The following is a 22,853-nucleotide window of genomic DNA, read 5'->3' on the forward strand; positions in this document are numbered from 1 at the left end:
AACATTTTGTTATATAATAGTAGTGGCATACCTGGATATCAACTTTGTCATGACTTTTGTTTTTCATTGATAGCGCAGTTTACAAAATACAGAAAACTTTACACCTTCAACCAGGTTGCTTATAAATAGTAGTCGTCGAAGTAAACGCATTTATAAGGTTACACTGTAAAGGATCCAGTTGTTAATTAATGTGTTTTTATAGCAAAACACCCGATAAAACGTTTCACTTTTATGGCTTGCTCCTGTTTCAATTTGAAACTTTGTTCATTTTAAACAACTTATTTATTATTTTTATGATACTAGAATTGTTAAAAATGTTTTAAAACTTCACTTATACGGAAAGCAAGTTTTGATATTGTTTTATTTGTAGCGTAATGTATTTGAATAAAGCTCTACGAATTTTATTTCGCACCATTCGACGTCGAACACTCATTTCATGAATATTATGTATAAATCATATTTCTGGAAAGTTAAATAGTAAACCATTTCAGAGGAAAGTCTCCTAAATAAATACCTAGAAATATCGATATATATGTCCTACGTTATTTAGTTGCGGGCTTAACCTTCTTTGCGGGCTTAAAAAAAGCGGCGATAGCCTAGTTGGTTGTGGAACGGTCTGCCGAGACGAATGTCCGCAGGTTCAAATCCCAAGGGGCACACACCTCTGATTTTTCTAAAAAATTATGTGTGTATTCTTTGTGAATTATCGCTTGCTTTAACGGTGAAGGAAAACATCGTGAGGAAACCTGCATACCTGAGAAGTTCTCTATAGGAATTTCGAGGGTGTGTGAAGTCTACCAATCAGCACTAGGCCAGCGTGATGGACTAAGGCCTAATCCCCTCTCAGTAGTAGAGGAGGCCCGTGCTCAGCAGTGGGCAAGTATATAATACAGGGCTCATATTATTATTATTATTATTAACCTTCGTGCGGGAACGAAAACAAGGTTCTGGATTTTATCAATTTCGTGGCTGACTAGACTGACTTTGTTGGTAAAGGGGCAAAGAGTTAAAAAAGGTCTTTAGGCGAGCCCGCGTGAAGCCCCTGCAGGCGTGAGGTCTCAAGCGGTTGCCTGGTTCGCCCCTCCTAAGGTGCCTCTGACTACTAATCATCACGGCACATAAAACTAAATACATGATGAATTCTTCACGGTATATGTCTTGGTGCTTGACTCTTGACCCTTAAAGAGTAATGTAATTTGAAGAGTAATCACAATAGACCTAAGTCAACGTCGATCGTGAATTGACCGTTTCTATTACGTAATTAAATATTTACACAAACTTCATCTGGCAGGTATTTTTGTAAGGAAGTTTGGATAGCACTTAATTGGATTTCAATTTGTCACCAAGTTCCTTGTCACGAGGTTTGCACGTTGCTATGCAATAATAGATATTTAGTGTTAAATGATGAATTTAATTAATTGGTATCTTTTAATTTATTCATGCATTTATTTTCTTTTGTATAACATTTTCTAACAACAAATAATTTACCTTTATACTCGTATACATACATGAACTATACGTTTGGAGTCGGTGCCTTCGACATCATCAAGGATGCTTACGTAGCTGTATGTAACACACATTTATTTATTTTATGTAGGTATATATTATACATATGTCAAAAAATATAACCAACTAGCTTTTGCTCGCGGCATCGCCCGCGTGAAGGAGTTTTCCGGGATAAAAGTCCCATTATATATTTTCCCAGGATAGTAGCCTATAACCTTCCCAGGGTCTTATACTATCTGCATACCAAATTTTGCTTTATTATACCACGTCTTAGGTCACGTCCCGTTCCCGTGGGAACGGGATAAAAAGTATCCTTTGTCCGTCTCCTGGTTCTAAGCTACCTCTCCACCAATTTTCAGCCAAATCGGTTCATCCGTTCTTGAGTTATAAATAGTGTAACTAACACCACTTTCTTTTATATATATAGATTACGTAATAATAAAAAACACTTCTAAGGTACTAGATGGTCTGGGTGATAACATCATAGGTGTCTCGGCTTGTCATTCGTTTATTAAAAACAATACTTACCTAGAAATACCTTCGACACAACAAGCGTTTTCCATATAATAATACCCTACTCTTATTTTGTCAAACTACGCTTCCCCATTTGGTCCCTTTTTATGCGTTTGCGGGCCAACACGTACTGCAGAATTTTTTCGCATTCGCTTGGAACATGAGATGTTTCGGTTAGTGTAGATAAGTTTTGTTCGAGAATAAATATATTATACTAGTTCTTGTTACCGGCTTTATCCGCGTGAAAGAGGGTTTCCGAGGTAAAAGTCCCGCTATGTATTTTCCCGTAGAAAAATTTACTTATGTCGTTCCCAAAGTATCAAATTGCCTCTTTAGCAAATTTCAGGAACCCGTTCGGTATTTTTTGAGTTTATCGCGTTCAGACAGACGTGATGGGGGATTTTGTTTTATCCTACCAATATTATAAATACGAAAGTTTGTGAGGATGGATGTATCGATGTACGTACGTGTGTTGTGTGTGTTTGTTCCTCTTTCACGAAAAATCTATTGAACGGATTTGGGTGAAACTTTACAGGAATATTGGTTATACATCAGAATAACACATAGATTTTGTGTAATTTGATCATAATATTGATACATATCAAGTAAGTCGGAAAAAAATATCCTGGAAAACTTCTTCACGTGGGCGACGCCGCGAGCAAAAGCTAGTAATATTATATGTAAGGATAAGGATAATCATGTTATTCGAGGAGTTTCTTTGTTTCATGGAAATGGGAATCTATCACGCTAATATAGGTCGATGTCGGCTTGTTGGATACGTAATGACTGTTAGGTTTTATAAAAATCATCATTATTATTAAAGAGTACTTCAAGTTTCTTAAAATACCTTGAGTATAAACATAAAAATGTATCGAACTTTACAAAATAAAAGGACAGAGAAAAAGAATAATATACATTACAATACCCACGGTCTACGAAGATATATTATCTTTATGTTAAAAGGTAAAGTTGGGCTTGCAGGAAAAATAAACATTCCCGACGCTTGTAAAATAGTTAAAGTATTTGGCACGTTCAAAAAATTTTCAAATAATATGCATTTGCATGATCTTTAGTTAAGATAATATACAGGTATTCTTTGTCTATAATAGAGGAATTCCCGTATTCTGCCCGTGTTTTTGATAGACGCAGTGAAATGCAAACAAAGATGATAATAATATTTCATAATGTACTGTAGATTCATGTCTAGGCGTGTGTATTTTGGGACGTTTTTGCTCAGATGGGCGGACGATATGCATAAGATGGATGGAGTTTAAGTGGAAGATAAATTGATGGGTAGAGGGTCCCTTGGAAAAGGAATTTAGCCAAAATTCTACTATGCTCATATATCATTGGAGATTATGGTAATATTATTTTTAAATTTATCAGTGTATATAATTCAAAGTTCTGCATTAAATTGTAAGTTTATTTAAGTAGACTGGACCCTAACGAATTAAATATATTATAAAATGTTATTGTATTCTGTCTCTGCCCGTCGTGGATTATGGATAAGCTGAATTGATTCTGATCTATTTTTGTTTTCTCTTATTGCGAATTTTTGTGTTAGATTCGATTCGGTTAATGGAATTTGGTTAATTCCACAAGCTTTTCATTAGTTTTCCTTTCGACAATTGTTTCTCTATTTGCTAACTAATTATTGTTTGTTTCAGGCGATGTGTAAACTTGTTGTATAATACGATATGGGTGGTCGTTCCAAATACACTTTTGTTAGGATTTTACGCATGGTAAACCTTGTCGGAGTATCTAAATTAACTACTATTGTTATAATTTAGATACTCCCTTCTATTGTTATTACCAACACTTTATGCGACAGTAATTTGGCTATGTAATTGTATTTGTAGGTATTTTGAACATATTGGAACAACGGATTGTTATTGCTTCTAAATTAGTTGAGATATGCCGTACTTGCTAACTATCAATGAAATACATCTTCGTTACTAAAACGTATGTCTTAGAGTAGTCGATGGTAGCTATCCAAATAAAAATTTAAAAAGTACCTTAGATTGTTTCAGGGCCTGATCGAAAAAGTATTTCATAACAAAAAACAAAACCGAGTGATTTTTTTTGAGATTTTTGGACCCTACGTTGGAAAGGTGCCAAAATAGCTAGTTTCAAATTTCGCCTGTTTTCTCCCGTCACGTGAAAATACCTGGATCAAATTCGCCGACACTTTGCCGGCATACTGATACCATCTCGACTTCCTACGTTGTATATTTTTAAGGGAATTCGGTAGCTGAATTTGTATTTTTGAGGTATTCGCGAAATCGAAAGAAGATTTAAAAATAGAATCTTGCAACGTACTGTCCGTTTTATTATTTTTTTATTAATCTGCCTTTATCTCGATGGAAATGAACAAGAAATGGAGTTTGTTTGTAAATATTATATTTGGACATTTTTGTAGGCTGTAATCTTATGTTTATTTAAGTCGAATGAATTGTTTTTATTTACAATGGCTGTCTGAACGGTACCGAATAACATTTTTTGTGACACCACTGATAGGTCCTTGAGTTAGAATATGAATTCTGCATTTCATTGCACTACCACATGATTGGCCATTTACGACTATAAAAAATGGAGACCGGTATGATGATTACAATCTTCTTCCCTTTGTTGTTATCCTTAGGTTCTAATAATAAACAAACAACAATAGCCTCGTTAATTAAAAGTTAGATAATTAAAATAAGACAGGAATAATTCAGGAAAAATGCGTAAAATGATTTATATGAAGGTAAAGCAATCAATTAAAAACTTATTTGATAAAACGCTTCCTTGAATGGAGGTTGAAAAAATAATCATAATTAATTTACCTCGGAAGGGTTGAGTTATTTAACGTATCTACAACCCTTTTTTACGTGATCGGAATTTCACGTTCATTAACTCACATGTGCGCATTTGTAGGGTTCGAAGGATAATTGTGTTATGAAATGTCTGTAAACGATTTTCTTTATTTTATTATCGTGTCTAATGATTTTTAATGTTAGACATTGAAATTAAACTAATTTTCGGATTTTATCGCGGTTAAGATTTTATTTTCTCCCGACGTTTCGAAGACTTTGCAGCCTTCATGGTCACGGGGGGGACTGAGGTGCTGTTCATTCGTAAAGTCAAAGTTACCTATCTATCGTGTCTATTAGAATATTATATCTTTTATTTAGACCTCATTTTATAAAATTGACTATATGTTTACATCATTAAGTCGCGTTCTCTTAAGTAGAAAATTTATTAGTTTTGTAATATTTACTATTTTAGTAATAATCAGCTTCTGTAAGTCGCGCTTGGAAATTAGAGGCATAATAAGAAAAAAAATGCAGTAAACATTTTATTTACAGCTTAAGTGGTTGTTTTTCTGAATACCTTCATATTTTACTACATGTCGTACTTGATCGCGAAGCTCAGTCTTAATATTACTGACTTGTTTTTGCGTGCAGCTTCCCAAGGGGTTCTTTTCGGTGTAGAAAGCCCGAAGCACCCAGAAGTAATGTAATTTCCTATTAGTGAAAAAAAATATCGGTTATTAGTTCCTGAGATTGGCGCATCCTAATAAATAAACGTCACTTTTATATTGGTATACATTTTACAAGGTACCTTACACCAAACAGAAATTAGGCAGGTTTAACAATAACCACTTCGGTTAATAACAATAAGAATACATTAAGGTGGTGTTACGGGTAAATTCCAGGCGAACGGCTTATAATCAACTACTGGGACGTCGGAGTAAGCACGGGCTTGGGTCGCAATTTATCAGTAGCTCAGTTTATCCGACGCAGGTGGATACTCTCAGCGTATCACTACGGTTGTTACCTAATTGTTGAGTAAGTAATTATAGTTTGGCGATTACCTACTATGGATTTTGTTGTTTCTTTGTATCAAAATGACTGCATCTGCATATAAGTGCACATTGCGTGACCTTAAAGATGCGTTTAGTCCTCCAACCTTAATTTTATGATGTGGGATATCTTTAACCGCCTCCTCGAAACTGCTATGGTTATTATTTATCGATAGGTAGTACCTGTATAGACTATAGAGCCGTTTATTTTTAATAATATTTCTGTTTTCTAGATTAGAATTCTTTATTTAAATCGTTCTTTCTTAAAGCCAATTTCTTCATTCACAGTAACAGTCAAAGTTACAACTATTTTTTGCCAAATAATAATGTTTGTGTCGCGTCTTGTGACTTTTACCTTAGCGATGTTGGTGTTGTTAGAACTCTCGGCGATACTTTAGTTGTTATTTTTATAGTTTATGAAAAAACTCAATGGCAATCATGTTCACACGGAAGGTTCTAGTAATAATTAAAAAGTCATGTTTACATAATCAATCACGAAGATTTCCCGAGATTTTTCTTATATTCAGTGTTCCTAGTACTCGTTCCTTTTAATGCAGCTTTCATTGTGAGTCCGACGATTTTGCTTTATTGTTTTGTGCCGTGGTCACTCAAGAAAATTAATAACAAGTATTACGTTTCTGTGATTCATTTTATTTTTCATATTCATAAAACCTCCGTTATTTTATGATTAAGTTTTTATTTATTTATATACGAATATATATGTAATATATAAATTTTTGAGGGCATTTTTTAATGAAACTTTTGCTTTTGTACGCCATCTATTAAATCTTCTCAGCATCTTACTATCTTGTTTCCTGCGTACATTGTATGTAGTATATGTGCTACATTGTCATTATATTTTTTCCCTATAGGTAAACTTAACTTAAAGGGTCTACGAATGCTATCTGTAGTTTATACACTTAGGTCAGATCGACCACTATTTTTTTGATGAAAAGTAACAAACTTGCTGATGGTAACATATATTTTATATCCGCCCAGATAGTGACCATGGTACACAAGTTGTCAAAACCCGCCATAGTGGCCCACGTAAGTGTGTCGCGTTTCGGGATCAGCCTGTGTATATCCGGTTCCAACAGGCCGGTATAAATGTGTTAACTACCGAAGGCTGATCATCTCTCGTCGGTCGATATTCAATTGGACCCCACTCCACTTACTATCCAGTGTAGTGGGGTCACTTTGTTGTGTACATATAAAAAAAAAACTTTATGGAGTAATATAATTTTATATTATTCATAAAATCGTTTTATAAATAAAAAAAAAAAATTCACGTCGAATTGATAACCTCCTCCTTTTTTTGAAGTCGGTTAAAAATATATAAGTCTGTTTCAATTTCAACATATCGCTACATATTATAAAAATAAATGTTCTTGCACTACAACATAAAAAATATCATACATAGGCTTTATTGGCTTAGGGCCTTCTTTCCGGGCTTTCTCCGGTTATACTACCTAACATATTTGTACATAAAACTAAACCTGTTACTTTATTATTATAATACGAATATACTGTTAACATACGACAGTAGTGTAATTATCTTGAAGATCGATCAAGTCTTAAGTTTGGTTCAGGAAAAGACAAAAACGTTTAAAATAAATTTCTAGGGAAAATGGATGTCTTGGTCCCCATATGCGATGAACGCGTTACGCGCACGTGATACATTGTATTGCCTTTATTATTTTTGTGGTCTGTTACGGAAACAAAAGAAAAAAATTAATAATTTTAAGAAAACTATGATAAAGTTTTTAGTCACTAAATATGTCTTACATAACTTAACGCATTGCCTTAACGCATATTTAAAATTAATTTGACAAAGACACAGTTATTCATATGTGCCTAAATATTCTTCAGTAATCAGTTTGTTGGTCAGGTTGTCCTGCGATATAGGTCTCACTTAGTTCTTTTCACCTATATTCTTAACTTCAGCTTTGTAACTCATCGTGTAAGTTCTAAGGTGATGTTTATTTTTGGCAACCGAAAGCGATATAAAAGAATTATTATCTTTCCGTTCACCGTTCTTAAATTTTATAAGTATTGATTATAACCCTAGGTTTGCTATGCAATACATTGGCAAATAAAACTTCTCGCCATTATTAATATATTATAACCCAAAAACATATATTTGTTTCTTAAAGAAACTTATCTATTCTTTGATATATTTTGATGGGCCTATTTACGGAACACAATGAAGTAAACATTTATTTTCTACTAAAACTTAGTTAATCCTTGTTATACAGAACTAATTAAACTGCGTCAACTGATCATAAAATAAGCAGTATTTAAAGGCAGCCTTTTAAATGCTATCTAAATTGAATATAAACGAACAACAAGCCCGATAAAATTAAGCGGAGACGCAACACGAAGCTAGTATCGAAACTCTCTGTTAATTGTCGGCCATTACTCGTTAGCTTGGCGTTAGTGGCCATAAATAAGACTGCTTTACTTAAGGCTCAAGTTAAAAGGAAACTAAGTTAGCGTTCCGGCCTCCGAGAGAATGTAATCAAATTTTCACCTCACAGCGCTAGAATAATTTTATTCTGTTTTCTGCCGTAAAGATATCGCGACGGTGATTTTCATAACGCTGAGTTTTATGGTCAGGCTGGTTATTATGTGTCGAAATTCTCTGATAAATTTTGAACTAGTTTTAATAGTTATATAGTAATATTGATACATAAGTTGCATATAAACAGTTATATAGACCACTTAATAAAAATTTACGAATAGTAAAACATTTAAACTAGAGTTCTCCGATAGAATAAATAAAGATATTTTCTGACAGTCTTGTGTATTTTATATGAAAAATATAAAATACGGTATTTTTTAAAAAAAATACAAATATAACATGTACGTATTATTCTAACAATCGAAGATCTGATATCATGTAGCGAAATTTCATATTATTTTACACTGTTATTTTTATTGCGCTGTGAAATATTTCTATATCAGTCTGTTTTACTTCGCATTATTTTTATATTTTTGTTATAAGGTGATACTCCAATTATAAAATTACATGAATTGGTTTTTTCGGCACAAAATCTTTTAATTTTCATTTCAAGAAGGTATATAGTATGTCCATGTGACTTCGATGGAATCGTTTCAGTAATTTGAGGTAGATAAGAGTTACTTTCTAAAATCAGAGCCATTAACAAGAAGCTGAAATTAATTGGCCATCTGCCACCAACCTTTGTCGCTGCAATTGGATTGTATTCCTTTTTTGCTGGTATTGTAGATAATTATGTTGGTCCGAAATAACGTGGTACGCAATTACAAGAAGGGATACAATACTAATATGGAATACAGAACTAATAATACTAACTAGTTTGTTGAGGATAAATACATCAACAAAATATGTCCGTATAACATCTAGTGTGCTTCTTTGTGCTGCGGTCGCACTGATTAAATTATTTGATTCGACTGTTCGTTTCTTGATTTGAAATACAATTAACTGTAAACATTTTTGTCGAAATTGAGTCGGCAGTTTGCTTCAATATGTTGTCGCTTTGTTCGGTTTGGTTGGCTGATTGTTCGTTTCTTGAACTGCATTTGACTAAATCATATTTTGAAGTTGCGTCAACAGTGAGTGCCTCATTAAACACATTGTTCGGTTCGATTAACTTCATTGTTGACATAAAATAAATATTTTTGCAAAAACGCTTTAAAATTACCTTTTTGGTGGTACCGTTATAATTTTAAACTTGAAAGTGGTAGGTAACGTATCAATAATTTACTGAAGTGCAGGAGGAGTAAAAGGAAAGTAAGAAATAAAGGACTGGGAAAAAGGAGAATATATCATCATACCTTGTAAACTCCATTATTATAGCGCAATAATGTAAAGTTTAGATTGAAAAGTTTTCGCAATATATAGTGTAAGAATTTTCACATACGTTTAAACTAATGGCAATAATGATTCACATGTGCGACTCGCCGCAAGTCCTGCGAGCATAAAAATTAACTTCAAATTGTAATTTATGAAGTCATCTTGCCGAGATTGTTTCCGCGGCAAAAATCACTAACGGAGTCAACTGCTGCAAGGTTTTTTTCCTAATTTAAACCTCGTTTAAGATGCTGATTAGCTATCAATATTACCAGACAAGCGACGATAGCTTAGTTGGGTGTGGAACGGACTGCCGAGACGAATGTCCGCAGATTCAAAACCCAAGGGCAGACGTCTCTGACTTTTCCAAACTGATGTGTGTATTCTTTGTGAATTATCGCTTGCTTTAACGGTGAAAGAAAACTTCATGAAGAGCCCTGCATAAATGAAAAATTGTCTATAGGAATTTTGAGGGTGTGTGAAGTCTACTTTTCCGCATTAGGCCAGCGTGGTGGACTAAGGCGTAATCCCTCTCAGTAGTACAGAACGCCTGTGCTTAGCAGTAGGGCAGTATATAATACAAGGTTGATATCATTATTATATATTCCCAGACATTCTGAACGTACTGCAAACGGCTTTTAAATCTAGAGTTATTATTACCATTCGGACTACAAAGTACAAACCGAATAAAACTCAAATAGAATTTTATTTAATATGAAGTGCTTTCTCCTTTGATAGTATGAGGCAAGGACAATATCAGCTTTTCCGTATTTTAAAAATGTCTTAAAAATATTGTACTTAGTGAACGCGCAGGAAAACATAAAATACCGCGTTCACAGTAAATTTTCTTTAAAACCGCTTTGTTGCTAATCAATAGTACTATTATATTTCGATCATAAAATATTTTATATTAAAGTTAACCCCAGTCTTTTAGGGGTCGTTAAATGAACCACGTGGGGTTGTAAAATGTGGAAAAATCGCTAGCGGACGGTATTTATATTCTATTAAAAATGTGATATAACAACGGTTCCCTCAAAGAAATAAATTAGAGCAAAAATGTAACAAGGGTTTGTCCCTACAAGGAAATAATTTACGTGAACTTCGTTATCATTTCCTTGATTGTTGTTTTAATCACCTTCGAAAAGGTTCCTAGTTAGACGCATATGTTCTTTTAACGGACACAGATTAAACGCCACTTTGAATAAACGATCCATCGCTTATTTTGATCTACCTCAAAAATGAACCAATCAGAAATTTTTTTTTGAAATGCTTACAAATGAGTTATTTTAATTGGTTCATTCTCGGAATCGGATTGAAGATTGAGATTGGGATCGTTTATTGAAAACGGCTGTAAGTTGTGATTTTTAAACCGATTTGCGTGATTATCTTATGTTACTAATATTATTATAGCAATTGTTTGAAAGTTCGTTAGAGGTACACGTAGAACCGCTGAACTCATTTGGATAAAATTTGGCACACGAATACACCATGTCCTGACTCCTGTATTAACATATAAGTTACTTTTATCCCGGTAATTTGCACCCTTGGGAAATATTTGAAATTTTACCCGATTTTTAAATAGATGGCGTTGGAGTCGCATAGATGGCGCTATGTATCACTATAGTTATTTAGGGATTTTTGTAGTGGAAAAGACTTTTCAACCGGCGTAACCGCGAGCAAAGACTTAGTAAAATATACTATGATAAAATTTTATGAAAAGACTTCAAGCGGGCGTAGCCGTGAGCAAACTCCCAGTAAAAATACTACGATAAAATATTATATTACGTTCAATGACCTAAAGGATGCCATTAGCAATCACCATAAAGGTTAGCGAATTATTGTATCTATAATAAAGACTGGGCGAGGCCTGAATGAGTGATCGTGGCGGTGTTTCGTGTTACAGAAATATTTGGCTTATAGTTTTTTTAGTATCACCTGACTGATGTCAATCTCTACGCACATACATAAGTCAGTTCGAGCGTAGTGTAATACATTCCTATATTAAAAGTAAAATATAAAAATAGACATTAATATTGGTTTTAAATCTTGTAACATTTTGTTACTTTATGGTGAGTTTATTTCCAACTCGCCTCTTTCTATTTGAGTAATTGCATTTATTGCTACAATTGTGCCGACCTATAAAATAGGATTTAGATTCACTGTGGATTTTGTCGCACCGAAGTTTGTCGGAACAACGCAATTTTAGTGGGAATACAAAATATTATAACCAGTGGCCAAGGTTGAAATTTTACGAAAGGGTTAATGATATAATCAATATGGATGAATTTTAAAGACAAAAGGGTACTTATTTGCAAAAGAAACGGAAGCCGGTAGGTATCGAGTCCCTTCCCCACTGATACAAACTCAATTTAAAATAAACAAAATGATTATTTCAAATAGAAAGAGGTAAAACATAATCATAAAAAATTGAAAAATAAAGTTTAATATTAAACTGGTCTAAAATTGCAATTAGCTTCTTTAAATAAACGCTACCCACGCGTTCTTACAATGAACACTGTTATCCACGTGGAAGTGATTATATTAAATCTCTTGCGCGGCTGTTTAGTATTGTATTAAGACGCATTCTTTTTTACCTAGTTGGATATAAAATAGTACTGTACCGCATGGAAATTCGAGTGACAATAGCCGATTGATTTCTCATATATAAGAAACTAATAGTTTTTTTTATATCTCAGGCCGGCAAACTAGCAAACACGTCACCTGACCGTAACTGCTTACCGCCAATATATCTCTAAAACATCAGATTCATGGAGGGATTGACGATCTTAAGTAAAAGAAATAAGGGTTACGGAAGAGAAAGGTCCACTTGGGCAACTTTAAATTTACAATACCATGTTTCAAATTTTGGATTTTCGTAATGTTTACGACTATGGTTGCCAACTATATTGTTAAAAATAGTATAATTATTTATTTTGCTGTCTTAATTTTTTTTTTAATAGCTCTGTTCTTATAATGAAATAGAAAATTAGCTCCTCTTTAATTTCGATTTAATTGGTGGAAAGGAAAAAAGACTCTTTAAAATATAATAAAAATATGTTAAATATGATAAAACGTTTGTGAGAAGCTCCTATAATAAAATAAACAATAACTACTTACAAATTTTTTTCAACCTTAAAACAATATATTTATTTTTGCCTTTAATATATTTTATTTCTCGTACAAAAATAAAAATAAATTCATCACTAATTTAACTAAGTACTAATAATTTCGTAGTGTTAAATAACATCAAGTTCTTAAACTATAGTTCGTATGTTCTACTGCTAATGCCAACAGAAGGATGCCATTTACTTCAGGGCTTACATTTCTGCCTAAATACAAAGGCAGGTCGTAAAAAACCCTAGTGCAAGGGTACTTATCTGCAAAATAAACAAGTTTATGACATGCTTTGTACATAGTCTCGTATTAAATATGTATGGGCTGCGTCTTAGCGTAAATATTACTTTTTGTTTGACATCGTTCTCTTAAAAAAATTAAAAAATCATCTATATATATGTACTACGTACTAGATCTGGCATTCCGTATACTCATTGTTTTCTACTCAACTGCTCTGCAATCCGTACGCCTGACTTTTATTTAGTATGATTTCAATTTTCAACATTGACAGCGTGTGGTTATCTACGGAGTGACGCTCATAATATAAGAAGAGTCAAGTGTAAATATTAATGTGAATAAAAAATATTAGTCAAATAAGTTAAATTTTTTGTTTTTCAAGTGAATAAATAGGCTACAACAGTGACGTTTTGGTTGCCATTTTAGTTCAGATTTTGAACAAATAGTTTATATGGACGTTCGTGTCTATAATAAAATAAACAATTATACGTCAATGAATAAAATATAAAACATTTTGTAAAAAGTGGTGCATATTTTAATTCAGGACATGGTCTTTGTGTGTAATATTTTATTTAATACCTTTCAGAGATTTCTCTTTACTTCTAACGAATGACCAAAACATTTCGCAGTTGCAATATTAACAAGGTTTACACAATATTATACGATTTTTACAACTGTATTGCTTTACAATGATTATCTAAAATTATTAAATTTTCGTCTAAAAATGTTTTCTTGGTGTAACTAAACAAATCGAAGTCATGTATAATATTAGACTCGAATCTAAACTATTGTATAAATCTTAAGAGTATTGTTTGAACGCGCTAATCTCAGAAACTACTGGTTCGAATTGAAGAGTTCTTTAAGTTGGATAGCTCATTTAACGAGGAAGGTTAATGGTTACATAACATCACGCTATGACAAATAGGCATCAATAAAAAATGTTGCAAAGGGGGAAATATGTATTCCTTTTGCCTGCACTGCGTAAACTATTAAAAAGTTAAAAAAAATGCGGAATTTATCTATCTGAATGCGACGACGGATTTAGTTAGAATTTGGTATGGAAATAGTTTGAGGCCCAGGATAGGACATAGGCTGTCTGTCCCGGGAAAGTACTTATATATAGCGGGACTTCTCTTCCGGAAAATCTGTACCTACGAGCAAAAGCTAGTAATAAATAAACAACAAATTTATTTCCATAATTAAATGTGTTTTAATATTAAATGAACAATCAATTCGGGTCAACAAAGCATATTAGTCGAGCGTCGAATTTTGATCAAGTTATTCTAATTTATAAGCAACTAGCTTTTACTGGCGGTTCCGTTCACGGAAAAAAGATTTTCCGGGATAAAAGATCGCTATATATTTTCCCAGGTGTACAGTCTTTCGTCTTCCCAGGGTCTCAAATCTTTCAATACTAAATTTAATCGAAATTGGTACCAATAATTCCGCCGTCAAAGCGTAACAGATAGACAGTTATTTTCGCATTAATAATATATACTAGCTTTTGCTCCCGACTTCGCCGGCGTGAAGGAGTTTTCCAGGATAAAAGTCCCGGTACACATTTTCCCGGGATATATGTTAGCCTATAACCTTTCCAGGGTCTTAAACCATCTTCATACCAAATTTCATAAAAATTCGTTCAGAAGATTTGGAGAAAATCGATAACAGAGAGACAGAAATAGGGACTTCGTTTTATAATATGTATAGATACAAGTATGGAAGTGTAGATGTGATGGACACTGCTTAATACTGATGTAGGGCACCTTTGTGATATAATATAAACACGCATTATAGTATTGGACAACATTACCCATCGAGTTACAGGAAGAAAATCGGCAACAATAAAATGTCACTAAATAGAAGTGATAAAGGTGACAATCTACGAAGCTAAAGCTAACGGATTTTGAAACTGAATATTAATCATTGCGGAGTATTTTAACTTTTTATAGAAATATATTTGAAATAGTAAAAGCCGAGAATGTCGTTAAAGTGGAAAACAGTGTGATGTTACGGAATGTATTTTTTTGTTTTAGACATAGCTTTTTAGAGCTTAATTAGCTTTGGTTCAAAGTGTGTTAATGTCAGTATTACGGCTAAAGTATCTTTTCTAATATGAGCACAGCAAAATTATACACTGGACTTGATCGTAAATGGGGTCCAATAGAATGTCGATTGACACAAGTTGATTACCTCACAACTTGTGTCAATTATGACACAATTATGCCGGCCTGTTGGAACCGCAAATACACAGGCTGATCCCGCAACGTGACACACTTATTTGGTCCGCTGCGGCGGGTTTTAACACCTTGTGTACGGTTGGCGCTATATGGACGGATATAAACTCTATCCTACCACCAGCAACGTACACCAGGGCCCTTATTCTGTATGATAGTGTAAACGCGTAACGCGGCCGTGTCATGTTATCTTCGAGAAATGTGCGTGGAATGGTATTCTGTAAGCCAAATTTCTATAGTCCTAAACATGATGCGTTGTGTTATGTGCTTGTTACGCACTGTCAAAATAACGTGCGGGATAGAGAATAAGGCCCATGGACTTATATATGTAATAAATGTCAAATGACAATAAGACATTGTTCGTGAAAACACCAGGGCCCTTATTCTGTATGATAGTGTAAATGCGTAACATGGCCGTGTCATGTTATCTTCGAGAAATGTGCGTGGAATGGTATTCTGTAAGCTAAATTTCTATAGTCCTAAACATGATGCGTTGTGTTACGTGCTTGTTACGCATTGTTAAAATAACGTGCGGGATAGAGAATAAGGCCCCAGTTATTAACAGACAAGGAGACGCCAATCTTACCTAAGCGTTCAGATCGAATTATAAAGCCGGGTTTACACTGCTTTCTATATTAAGAAACTTAATTTAAAGATCTTAATAATGCGAGCTATTAAATCATACATTAAGTATCATGTTTAGCAATATACAATACAGTATGATAGGAGTACTGGAATGCGCGATAATATTAAAATTCTTTAGAAATATACTCGATGATTGCGAATTCAATAATTCTTTAGATAATATTATTTATCATATTATATGTGCATTATATAATATAATCCGTAATATACTTTATAAAAACCAGAAACATTTGTTATTGGTTACGGTTTTAAAACCTTATAGACCGTTTAAGTATGGTTACCACATAACGGCATATGTAGGGCAAACCGCGAATATAATTATTGTTTGAAATAAACATTGTGCTGTAATCATTGTGTTTAGTAAATGAACGATAAAACTATATTTTATGCAACCAAAATAATGAATTAAGTTGATAAGCATCGGAAAACAGAACGTTCAGAAATAAATGCGTATAATTTGTATCACCATGGTTTTGTGGTATAATTTCGTAACAAGACTTTGCCGTTTACACGTGGCATTCTCAGATAAAAGTAGCGAGCACAATAGTACCATACTTTGTTATTGAAAAGTTTAAGTCACGACTTACTCGCCACAACAATTGTAAAAAAACTCTCTGAGATTTCTTATACACTATCTGTGTTACTTATAAAAATTTCGCAAAGCTATGCTTAGTTAAAACACAAATTTACTCGATCAGCTCAGTCAAAACCCGCCATCTTGCCTCTTAATAAGGTTTAAACTAGTAACCGGTGATGTTTTTGACAGCTATTTAAGCAATTCTTAACCGCCTCTTAATGCTAAAACAAGTTTATAAATAAGATTATATTTAATACAATTAAATAAAAAGGTAAAAAAGTTCATAGAAAAATAACAAATAAAGCAACGTGAGTGTGAGGAATAAAAAAGTTTATTATTAAAAATGCGGAGTTTCAGATCGTTGTCTCGTTTGCACAGCTCTGGAATGGTGCCAGCGAGGAAGCAATCATGAAAATAATATTTACTTTTCTTATTGCCATTAAGAGATGTCCTCTATAAGCTTTAATAACGTTGTATGAGCTGGTGAATTCGGCTTATTTTCTATTCTATTGGTTTTTAGAGTCATCAAAAAGTTTTTATTGCACATTATTGGAATAACTTCAATAGTCAGAAGACGTATTTGTGTGCTATTTCTTTGTGTGATGTTTCTTATGTCTTATGAATTATGATACGTTATAAGCAAATAAAAACCTACACTAAATGTAGGTTTATATAAGGTATAAATTAAAACGCAGTTCTTTTCAGCGCTATACAGTCTTTAGGATCCTGCCTAATCTATAGAATTTTCTCGATTCTACCTTGACTGGAACTGTTTTCCGCATACATTTGCAAATCGATAAGATCTTTAAGTCATCAGTAGAATCTACGGGAGGTCATCTTATCTGTAGTAGACTTGATTTTCGCTCTATTATTTTTCGACCACAATGGCCATCAGCGCTGCAATAATCTTCACCTTTATTAAAATGTTGTAAAATGCAGTGTATAATAAAAGGATAATGTAACTTCGCTTTTTTCTACTAAGACTGTGGACTTTATTCCTTATGAGTCACTAAATACCATTTGTATCACCGATGTTTAAATAATTTTCATCATATGTATACATATTTGTTTCGGTTTTTTAATACTTATGCTTTACGATAAACTTTTAAATAAAAAAAATAAATAAAGAAATACAAACGTACTTACATTAATGTACTAAACATTATTCACATAGTAACATTGGAAGATCATTACAAACAAATATTTATTGTTCCAGGTGTTACAACGCGTGAGAAATGAACGAATAAACAAGCTCTATAAAAATATAACAAAATGTCCAACAGAACGCAGACTTTATTGGATATATTCCAAGAGATATTAGCCGCGTCAGGCAATTCATCAGATAGCATCAATGAGACACAAATCGTATCCGTCTTGCGGGAGCAGGCGACGAAGTCAGGCGCGGGGGAAGACTTCGAATCCGTCATAGTTAAAATGATGAAGGATGCGAGAAGCAAACTGAATTTGACGCTAAAACCCGATACTTGCGGGTATTGCGAAGGCGGTTTCCGAGATGTTATTCAAGCATACAACGGCATCCATGGATACGTCAGTTTACTGGTGCGTATTTATATAAGTAGTTTAATAAGGATGCAAATAAGGGTACGGGATCTTCAATATTCTTATGGCATATTGTATGATATTTTTATTATGATGTACTTGTTTATGAAATATTGCCTAGATTTTTTTTATACAGGGTCGTTTTGATATTGTGTTAAATGAAACCGTATACTGCTCTTCTTGAAAACAACACTTTACCATTATCATAAATAAATATTAATGAAAGAGATTTGTCGAAACGGTGTCATAGTTTTAATCAGAAACACACACCATATTCGCACTTAACTACAAAATGGTTTAAAGATCAGAATAGTAACTGGGATTTTTGGCAAAAATATTCGTTATTCATGGAAGATATTTGACATAACATTAGCTGAGGTAAAGATAAATGTGTGGTTTCATTTAATAACGTAATGTTAAAATGGCATTGTATAGGAAATATGGATCGTGGAATAGCAGGTTTATTTTCTAAGAGCATTATATAGTTGAAATTTTTACAGCAGTTGCGACTTCACACTATTTGTAAGAATTATAACGTAACATTTTATTTAAAATAACATTTCCTAAGTAAAGCGTCTTTGCGACTTTCTTGCATTGTCAACAATTCACTTTTCCGCTTTCATTTTATACACTAAAATTATTTATTAATGTATATAAACGATAACAGATATAATAGTTTCTAAGAATATAAATATTTAAAACGAGATCTTTGAACACATTTTACATTAAAATTTTACCAACATTGCATCTGCGGGTTTGGAATAAGTATTTTATCCACGGTTTTCTCCAGAGAATGTTGAGAGTGAAAGTATTACATACAAAAGTAAAATAACGTTGCTTCGTAGCTCAAAATCTTAGCAGAAAAAATTCTTTCAGTACTTCAGGGACTATACGGAAATTTTAACTAAAGCAATTTGTTTTGACTTGTTTATGAGTACTTTGTGTATAAAAAATAACGTTTGCTAAAACTGAGAGTATAATAAATAAGTCTTTTCAAAAATTCCGAGTGTGACTACATTGAAAGCATTTAGCGAATATCATACAGGTCGCGTCTTTTATATTTTGTCTAAGGCGGCAGATTTCAATAAACTATTCTAACTGGTATCTATGTGTTAACAGTAAGAATAAACTATGAAAATAGTAATTAGTGAAAAGATAAATAAATAAACTAAAACTACTGAAATAATTCATCTGTAAGCATGTAAGCTTAAGCGGCGTTAGCCTAGTTGGGTGTGGAATGGACTACCGAGATGAATGTCCGCAGGTCTAAATCCAAAAGGCCCACACCCCTAACTTTTCTTAAAATTAATTAGTGTGTATTCTTTGCGAATTACCTCTTGTTTTAACAGCGAAGGAAACCTGCATACCTGAGAATTTCTGTATAGGAATTTTGAGGGTGTGTGAAGTTTACCAACCCGTACCAGGCCAGCGTGGTGGACTGAGGCCTAATCATTCTCAATAGTAGAGGCCGCCCGTGCCCAGCAATGGGACAGTATATATAACACAGGGCTGATATTATCATTATCATATTATTAGTGAGCACTTAAATCAAGCTTTATTTTGATTAATCTATATTCACTATGTATCCGACATTCGTTACGCTAGACGTAGCTGACTGTGGATTAAGTTCCAATGAATAGTCGTAATAAACGTGATGTGACTTAAATACATACATTCGAATTAGCATGAAGAAAAATAGTGGGAATCAAACAAATTGGATGAAAATCAAGATCTTAGCTCATCAGTGGTACTTGTAAAAGGCCTACGAACTGCTTCTGTGAAATCGTTGCAGAAAGAGGAAACAATTTTGATTTAGTTGTTTTTAAAAGTAATTCAATCGAAAGGTTGTTATTAATTAACAAATTCCGCTCCGCAGCTTTAACATTTTCACCCCTTTTTCATACTTTGTATTTTAGAAGTTTCAAATACTGCACCAACATGTTTTGTGATTTGCATTTCGAAAAATAAATCTACACGCTGACGATTAGTCATTAATATTTAAAAAGATTATTATATAATAGAAATAAAGTTTTAAGAACGTCTGATTGCTCCTTACTTCATAGTTTCGTAGCAAGTCTTTAAGACTATCGTTCTCTGGTATTACAAAACCTCGGTACAGACGGAAATCAAAGTAAAGGCTTGAAAATTAATGTTCACATGTCGTTGAACCTGGTCGGAATAGTTGGCGTGACGTAACGCGTCAACTTCATCATTTCTCAGTTGTGCAGCCAAGCACCAAGGTTGTTTCCATCACGCTTAACAAATACGTGGTTTATGATAATTAGAAATGCTCACGTATTTTATATTTCATTAAATATTTCATTTATATTATTGCCTATTTAAAAAAAAATGGTATTGTACATTTATACACCATTCAGTAGACTGCACACATTAAAAAATTTAAAAATAAAAAAATATTTTTGTTTTTGATTTTTTTAATATCTTCAAGACGATATTTTCGACTTAAAATGTTACGTTCGACGTACTAAGAACAATGAGGAAGTTTCTTTACAAATGAAGCCGCAAGCAAAGTTTAATTCAAACCACTCCGACCTCAGCAAGCTTTGTAAATCCATTTTGCTCCTTTAAACGAATTAATAAAACCTCGGGCGCTGGAGCCTAAATCTCAATTAGTCAACTAAGCCGACTGTTTTGAAATTAAGATCGACTTTTCCCGTTTCGAGATTTGACCTATATATTTACCAGGCAACTGTATGGGAATTTAATAACCAAATAATACGTAATTCTAATCTTTTGGAACACACTTGGTGAAAAGTAGGTGTCTTGGTTGCAGCGGCACTGCGTAGGGGCGGTTGCGTACGACAACTTAGACACTAGTCGGAGGAAGCCTGCGGCCGCCCTTAAGGCGCCGAAGATGGTCATCGCGGAGTTGTAGTTGGTGTGCTGTGCGTAGGGTGTATATAGTGCTAGGGACTCGCCCCGGCGGTCGCCCGACCTTTACCATCACTCCGGGCGGCTCAACGTCGGGTCGTAAGGCACGGTGACCCCAACATAACCGCTCAGTTGCCCCCAATGAAGGCTGGAAGGGTAGTGATAAGGTACTTTCTACGCGAAAGCAAAAAAAGAAACGTGCCCTGGTTGCGTCTCTGCACACTTCTTTGGGGATAGATGCGTGATGTGTGTTTGTTTTTTAATCTTTTTGGAACTAATAAGCATATTACTGTGAAGGAGATAGAAACAAAGTTTTTCGGTGTTTCAATTATTAGTTGCAATTTATTATTAAATTTTGTAAACAATATGACGCCTTTTATGTTCAAAATGTAATTAATGTTAATACTAGACTAACGTAATTAAATTTAATTAAATATATCCGTGTATAGTCATCTAATACGATTTTTAAAGCGGATATAACAATCGAAGTCCCTTTGATGTCTAAAAGCTGGTGTCAGATAAGGGTTACAATTAATTATATATTACCGTATTTTATTATTTTTGTAAAATGGTTTCATTACGAAATATAAAGAAAATATTTTAATAAATTGTTACATATTAAATTATACAAAAACTAATAACAAATCGTAATATTTTTTTGCATTACGACATGAAAAAACACGCTGCAAAATATGGATGGCCATGTTAGAAACGTGGGTGCTCAACATGGCCCGCAGTTATTATATTAACGTAAATATGTATGATATGGATATTTACGTATTAACTTCTACGAAAAATCATTAAAGTATAAAAAGAAATCAATTAAACCTTGCTCGTGATTTATAATGAAAATGTCCTAAATTAAAATTGAATCGGACCAATAATAATTCATTGAGTGATCTAGCACAATATTTGGAAACAATATAACACTAAGTCGGATGTTTATTCAATGTACTTTAAATATTATATTTTATATGTACAAAGGTTTACTTGATGGAAATAAAAACTTGGTCAAGGTCATATTCAGTATAAAAAACATGTCAGCTATTTTTTAAACGGCAATGCTTATGGAACTAGTAGCAGATACATTTCGTTCGTGGTCACAACCACATAATTTGAAATAGTTTAACTGGCATTTTTACAAACTGGGCCTTATTAGGAATCAGGAGGTATACACTACCTTCACACACACTACCTTCGGATTAAGAGAGAGTTTATTCTATAATATATTAAGGCTGTCTTGATGGTAACTAGCATTATTGAAAACTGGGCTTTATTAGGAACCAGGCTATACCTTCCACCTACCTTCGGATTAAGGGAGAGTGTATTTTATAATATACTGAGACTGCCTTGACGGCATAGCTGCGTTACGATTGCTAAGGTCTCGGGTTCCACGTCCGTGTCGGGTAAAGAGACATCGAATTTTCTGTTTAGACTTTATAATACGGAGTCTTGAATACGCCCAGTAAATGGCAACAGGGTTGCTCCCCATTACATAGTATCCTGAACATAATTTGCGAAATGTATTATAAGACCGTTGTCTATATAAGAAAATATGCGTAATATTATGTATATATGTTTATTAACCACTTACAAGAGCTCATTGTATGGTTTACACTACGGTAAATTTATGCGGTATGAAAAGTTAACATGAAGCCGGGCTTGCAGATGTGAAACGAAATTCCTAAGAATATAGCTGCGGTGTTAGTTGTAATTATATTGTTTACAGTATGTTGCCTTGACCGGATAGGGTAAGATGGGGCAAAGTGAACCACGGGGTATAGAACATTTACAATCGAATTATACTTATTTTTAGGGTTCCGTACCTCAAAAAGAAAAACGGAACCCTTATAGGATCACTTTGTTGTCCGTCCGTCCGTCTGTCAAGGCCCTTTTTCT

The 22,853-nt window shown here is 33.6% G+C and overlaps 1 protein-coding gene across 2 annotated transcripts in view; it reads left to right on the plus strand.

Moving 5' to 3' along the window:
- LOC115447771 (sex peptide receptor) overlaps window positions 1-22,853 on the plus strand; it is a 70,294-nt gene that overhangs the window by 10,285 nt on the left and 37,156 nt on the right. For both annotated transcript variants that reach the window (XM_030174994.2, XM_030174995.2), the window contains exon 2: window positions 17,719-18,062. In XM_030174994.2, coding sequence (XP_030030854.1) covers window positions 17,775-18,062 — 288 coding nt within the window. In that variant the 5' untranslated portion in view covers window positions 17,719-17,774. The remainder of the gene's footprint in view (window positions 1-17,718; window positions 18,063-22,853) is intronic.

The sequence above is a fragment of the Manduca sexta genome, chromosome 16 (assembly GCF_014839805.1).
Source record: "Manduca sexta isolate Smith_Timp_Sample1 chromosome 16, JHU_Msex_v1.0, whole genome shotgun sequence".
In the NCBI taxonomy this organism is placed as follows: domain Eukaryota; kingdom Metazoa; phylum Arthropoda; class Insecta; order Lepidoptera; family Sphingidae; genus Manduca; species Manduca sexta.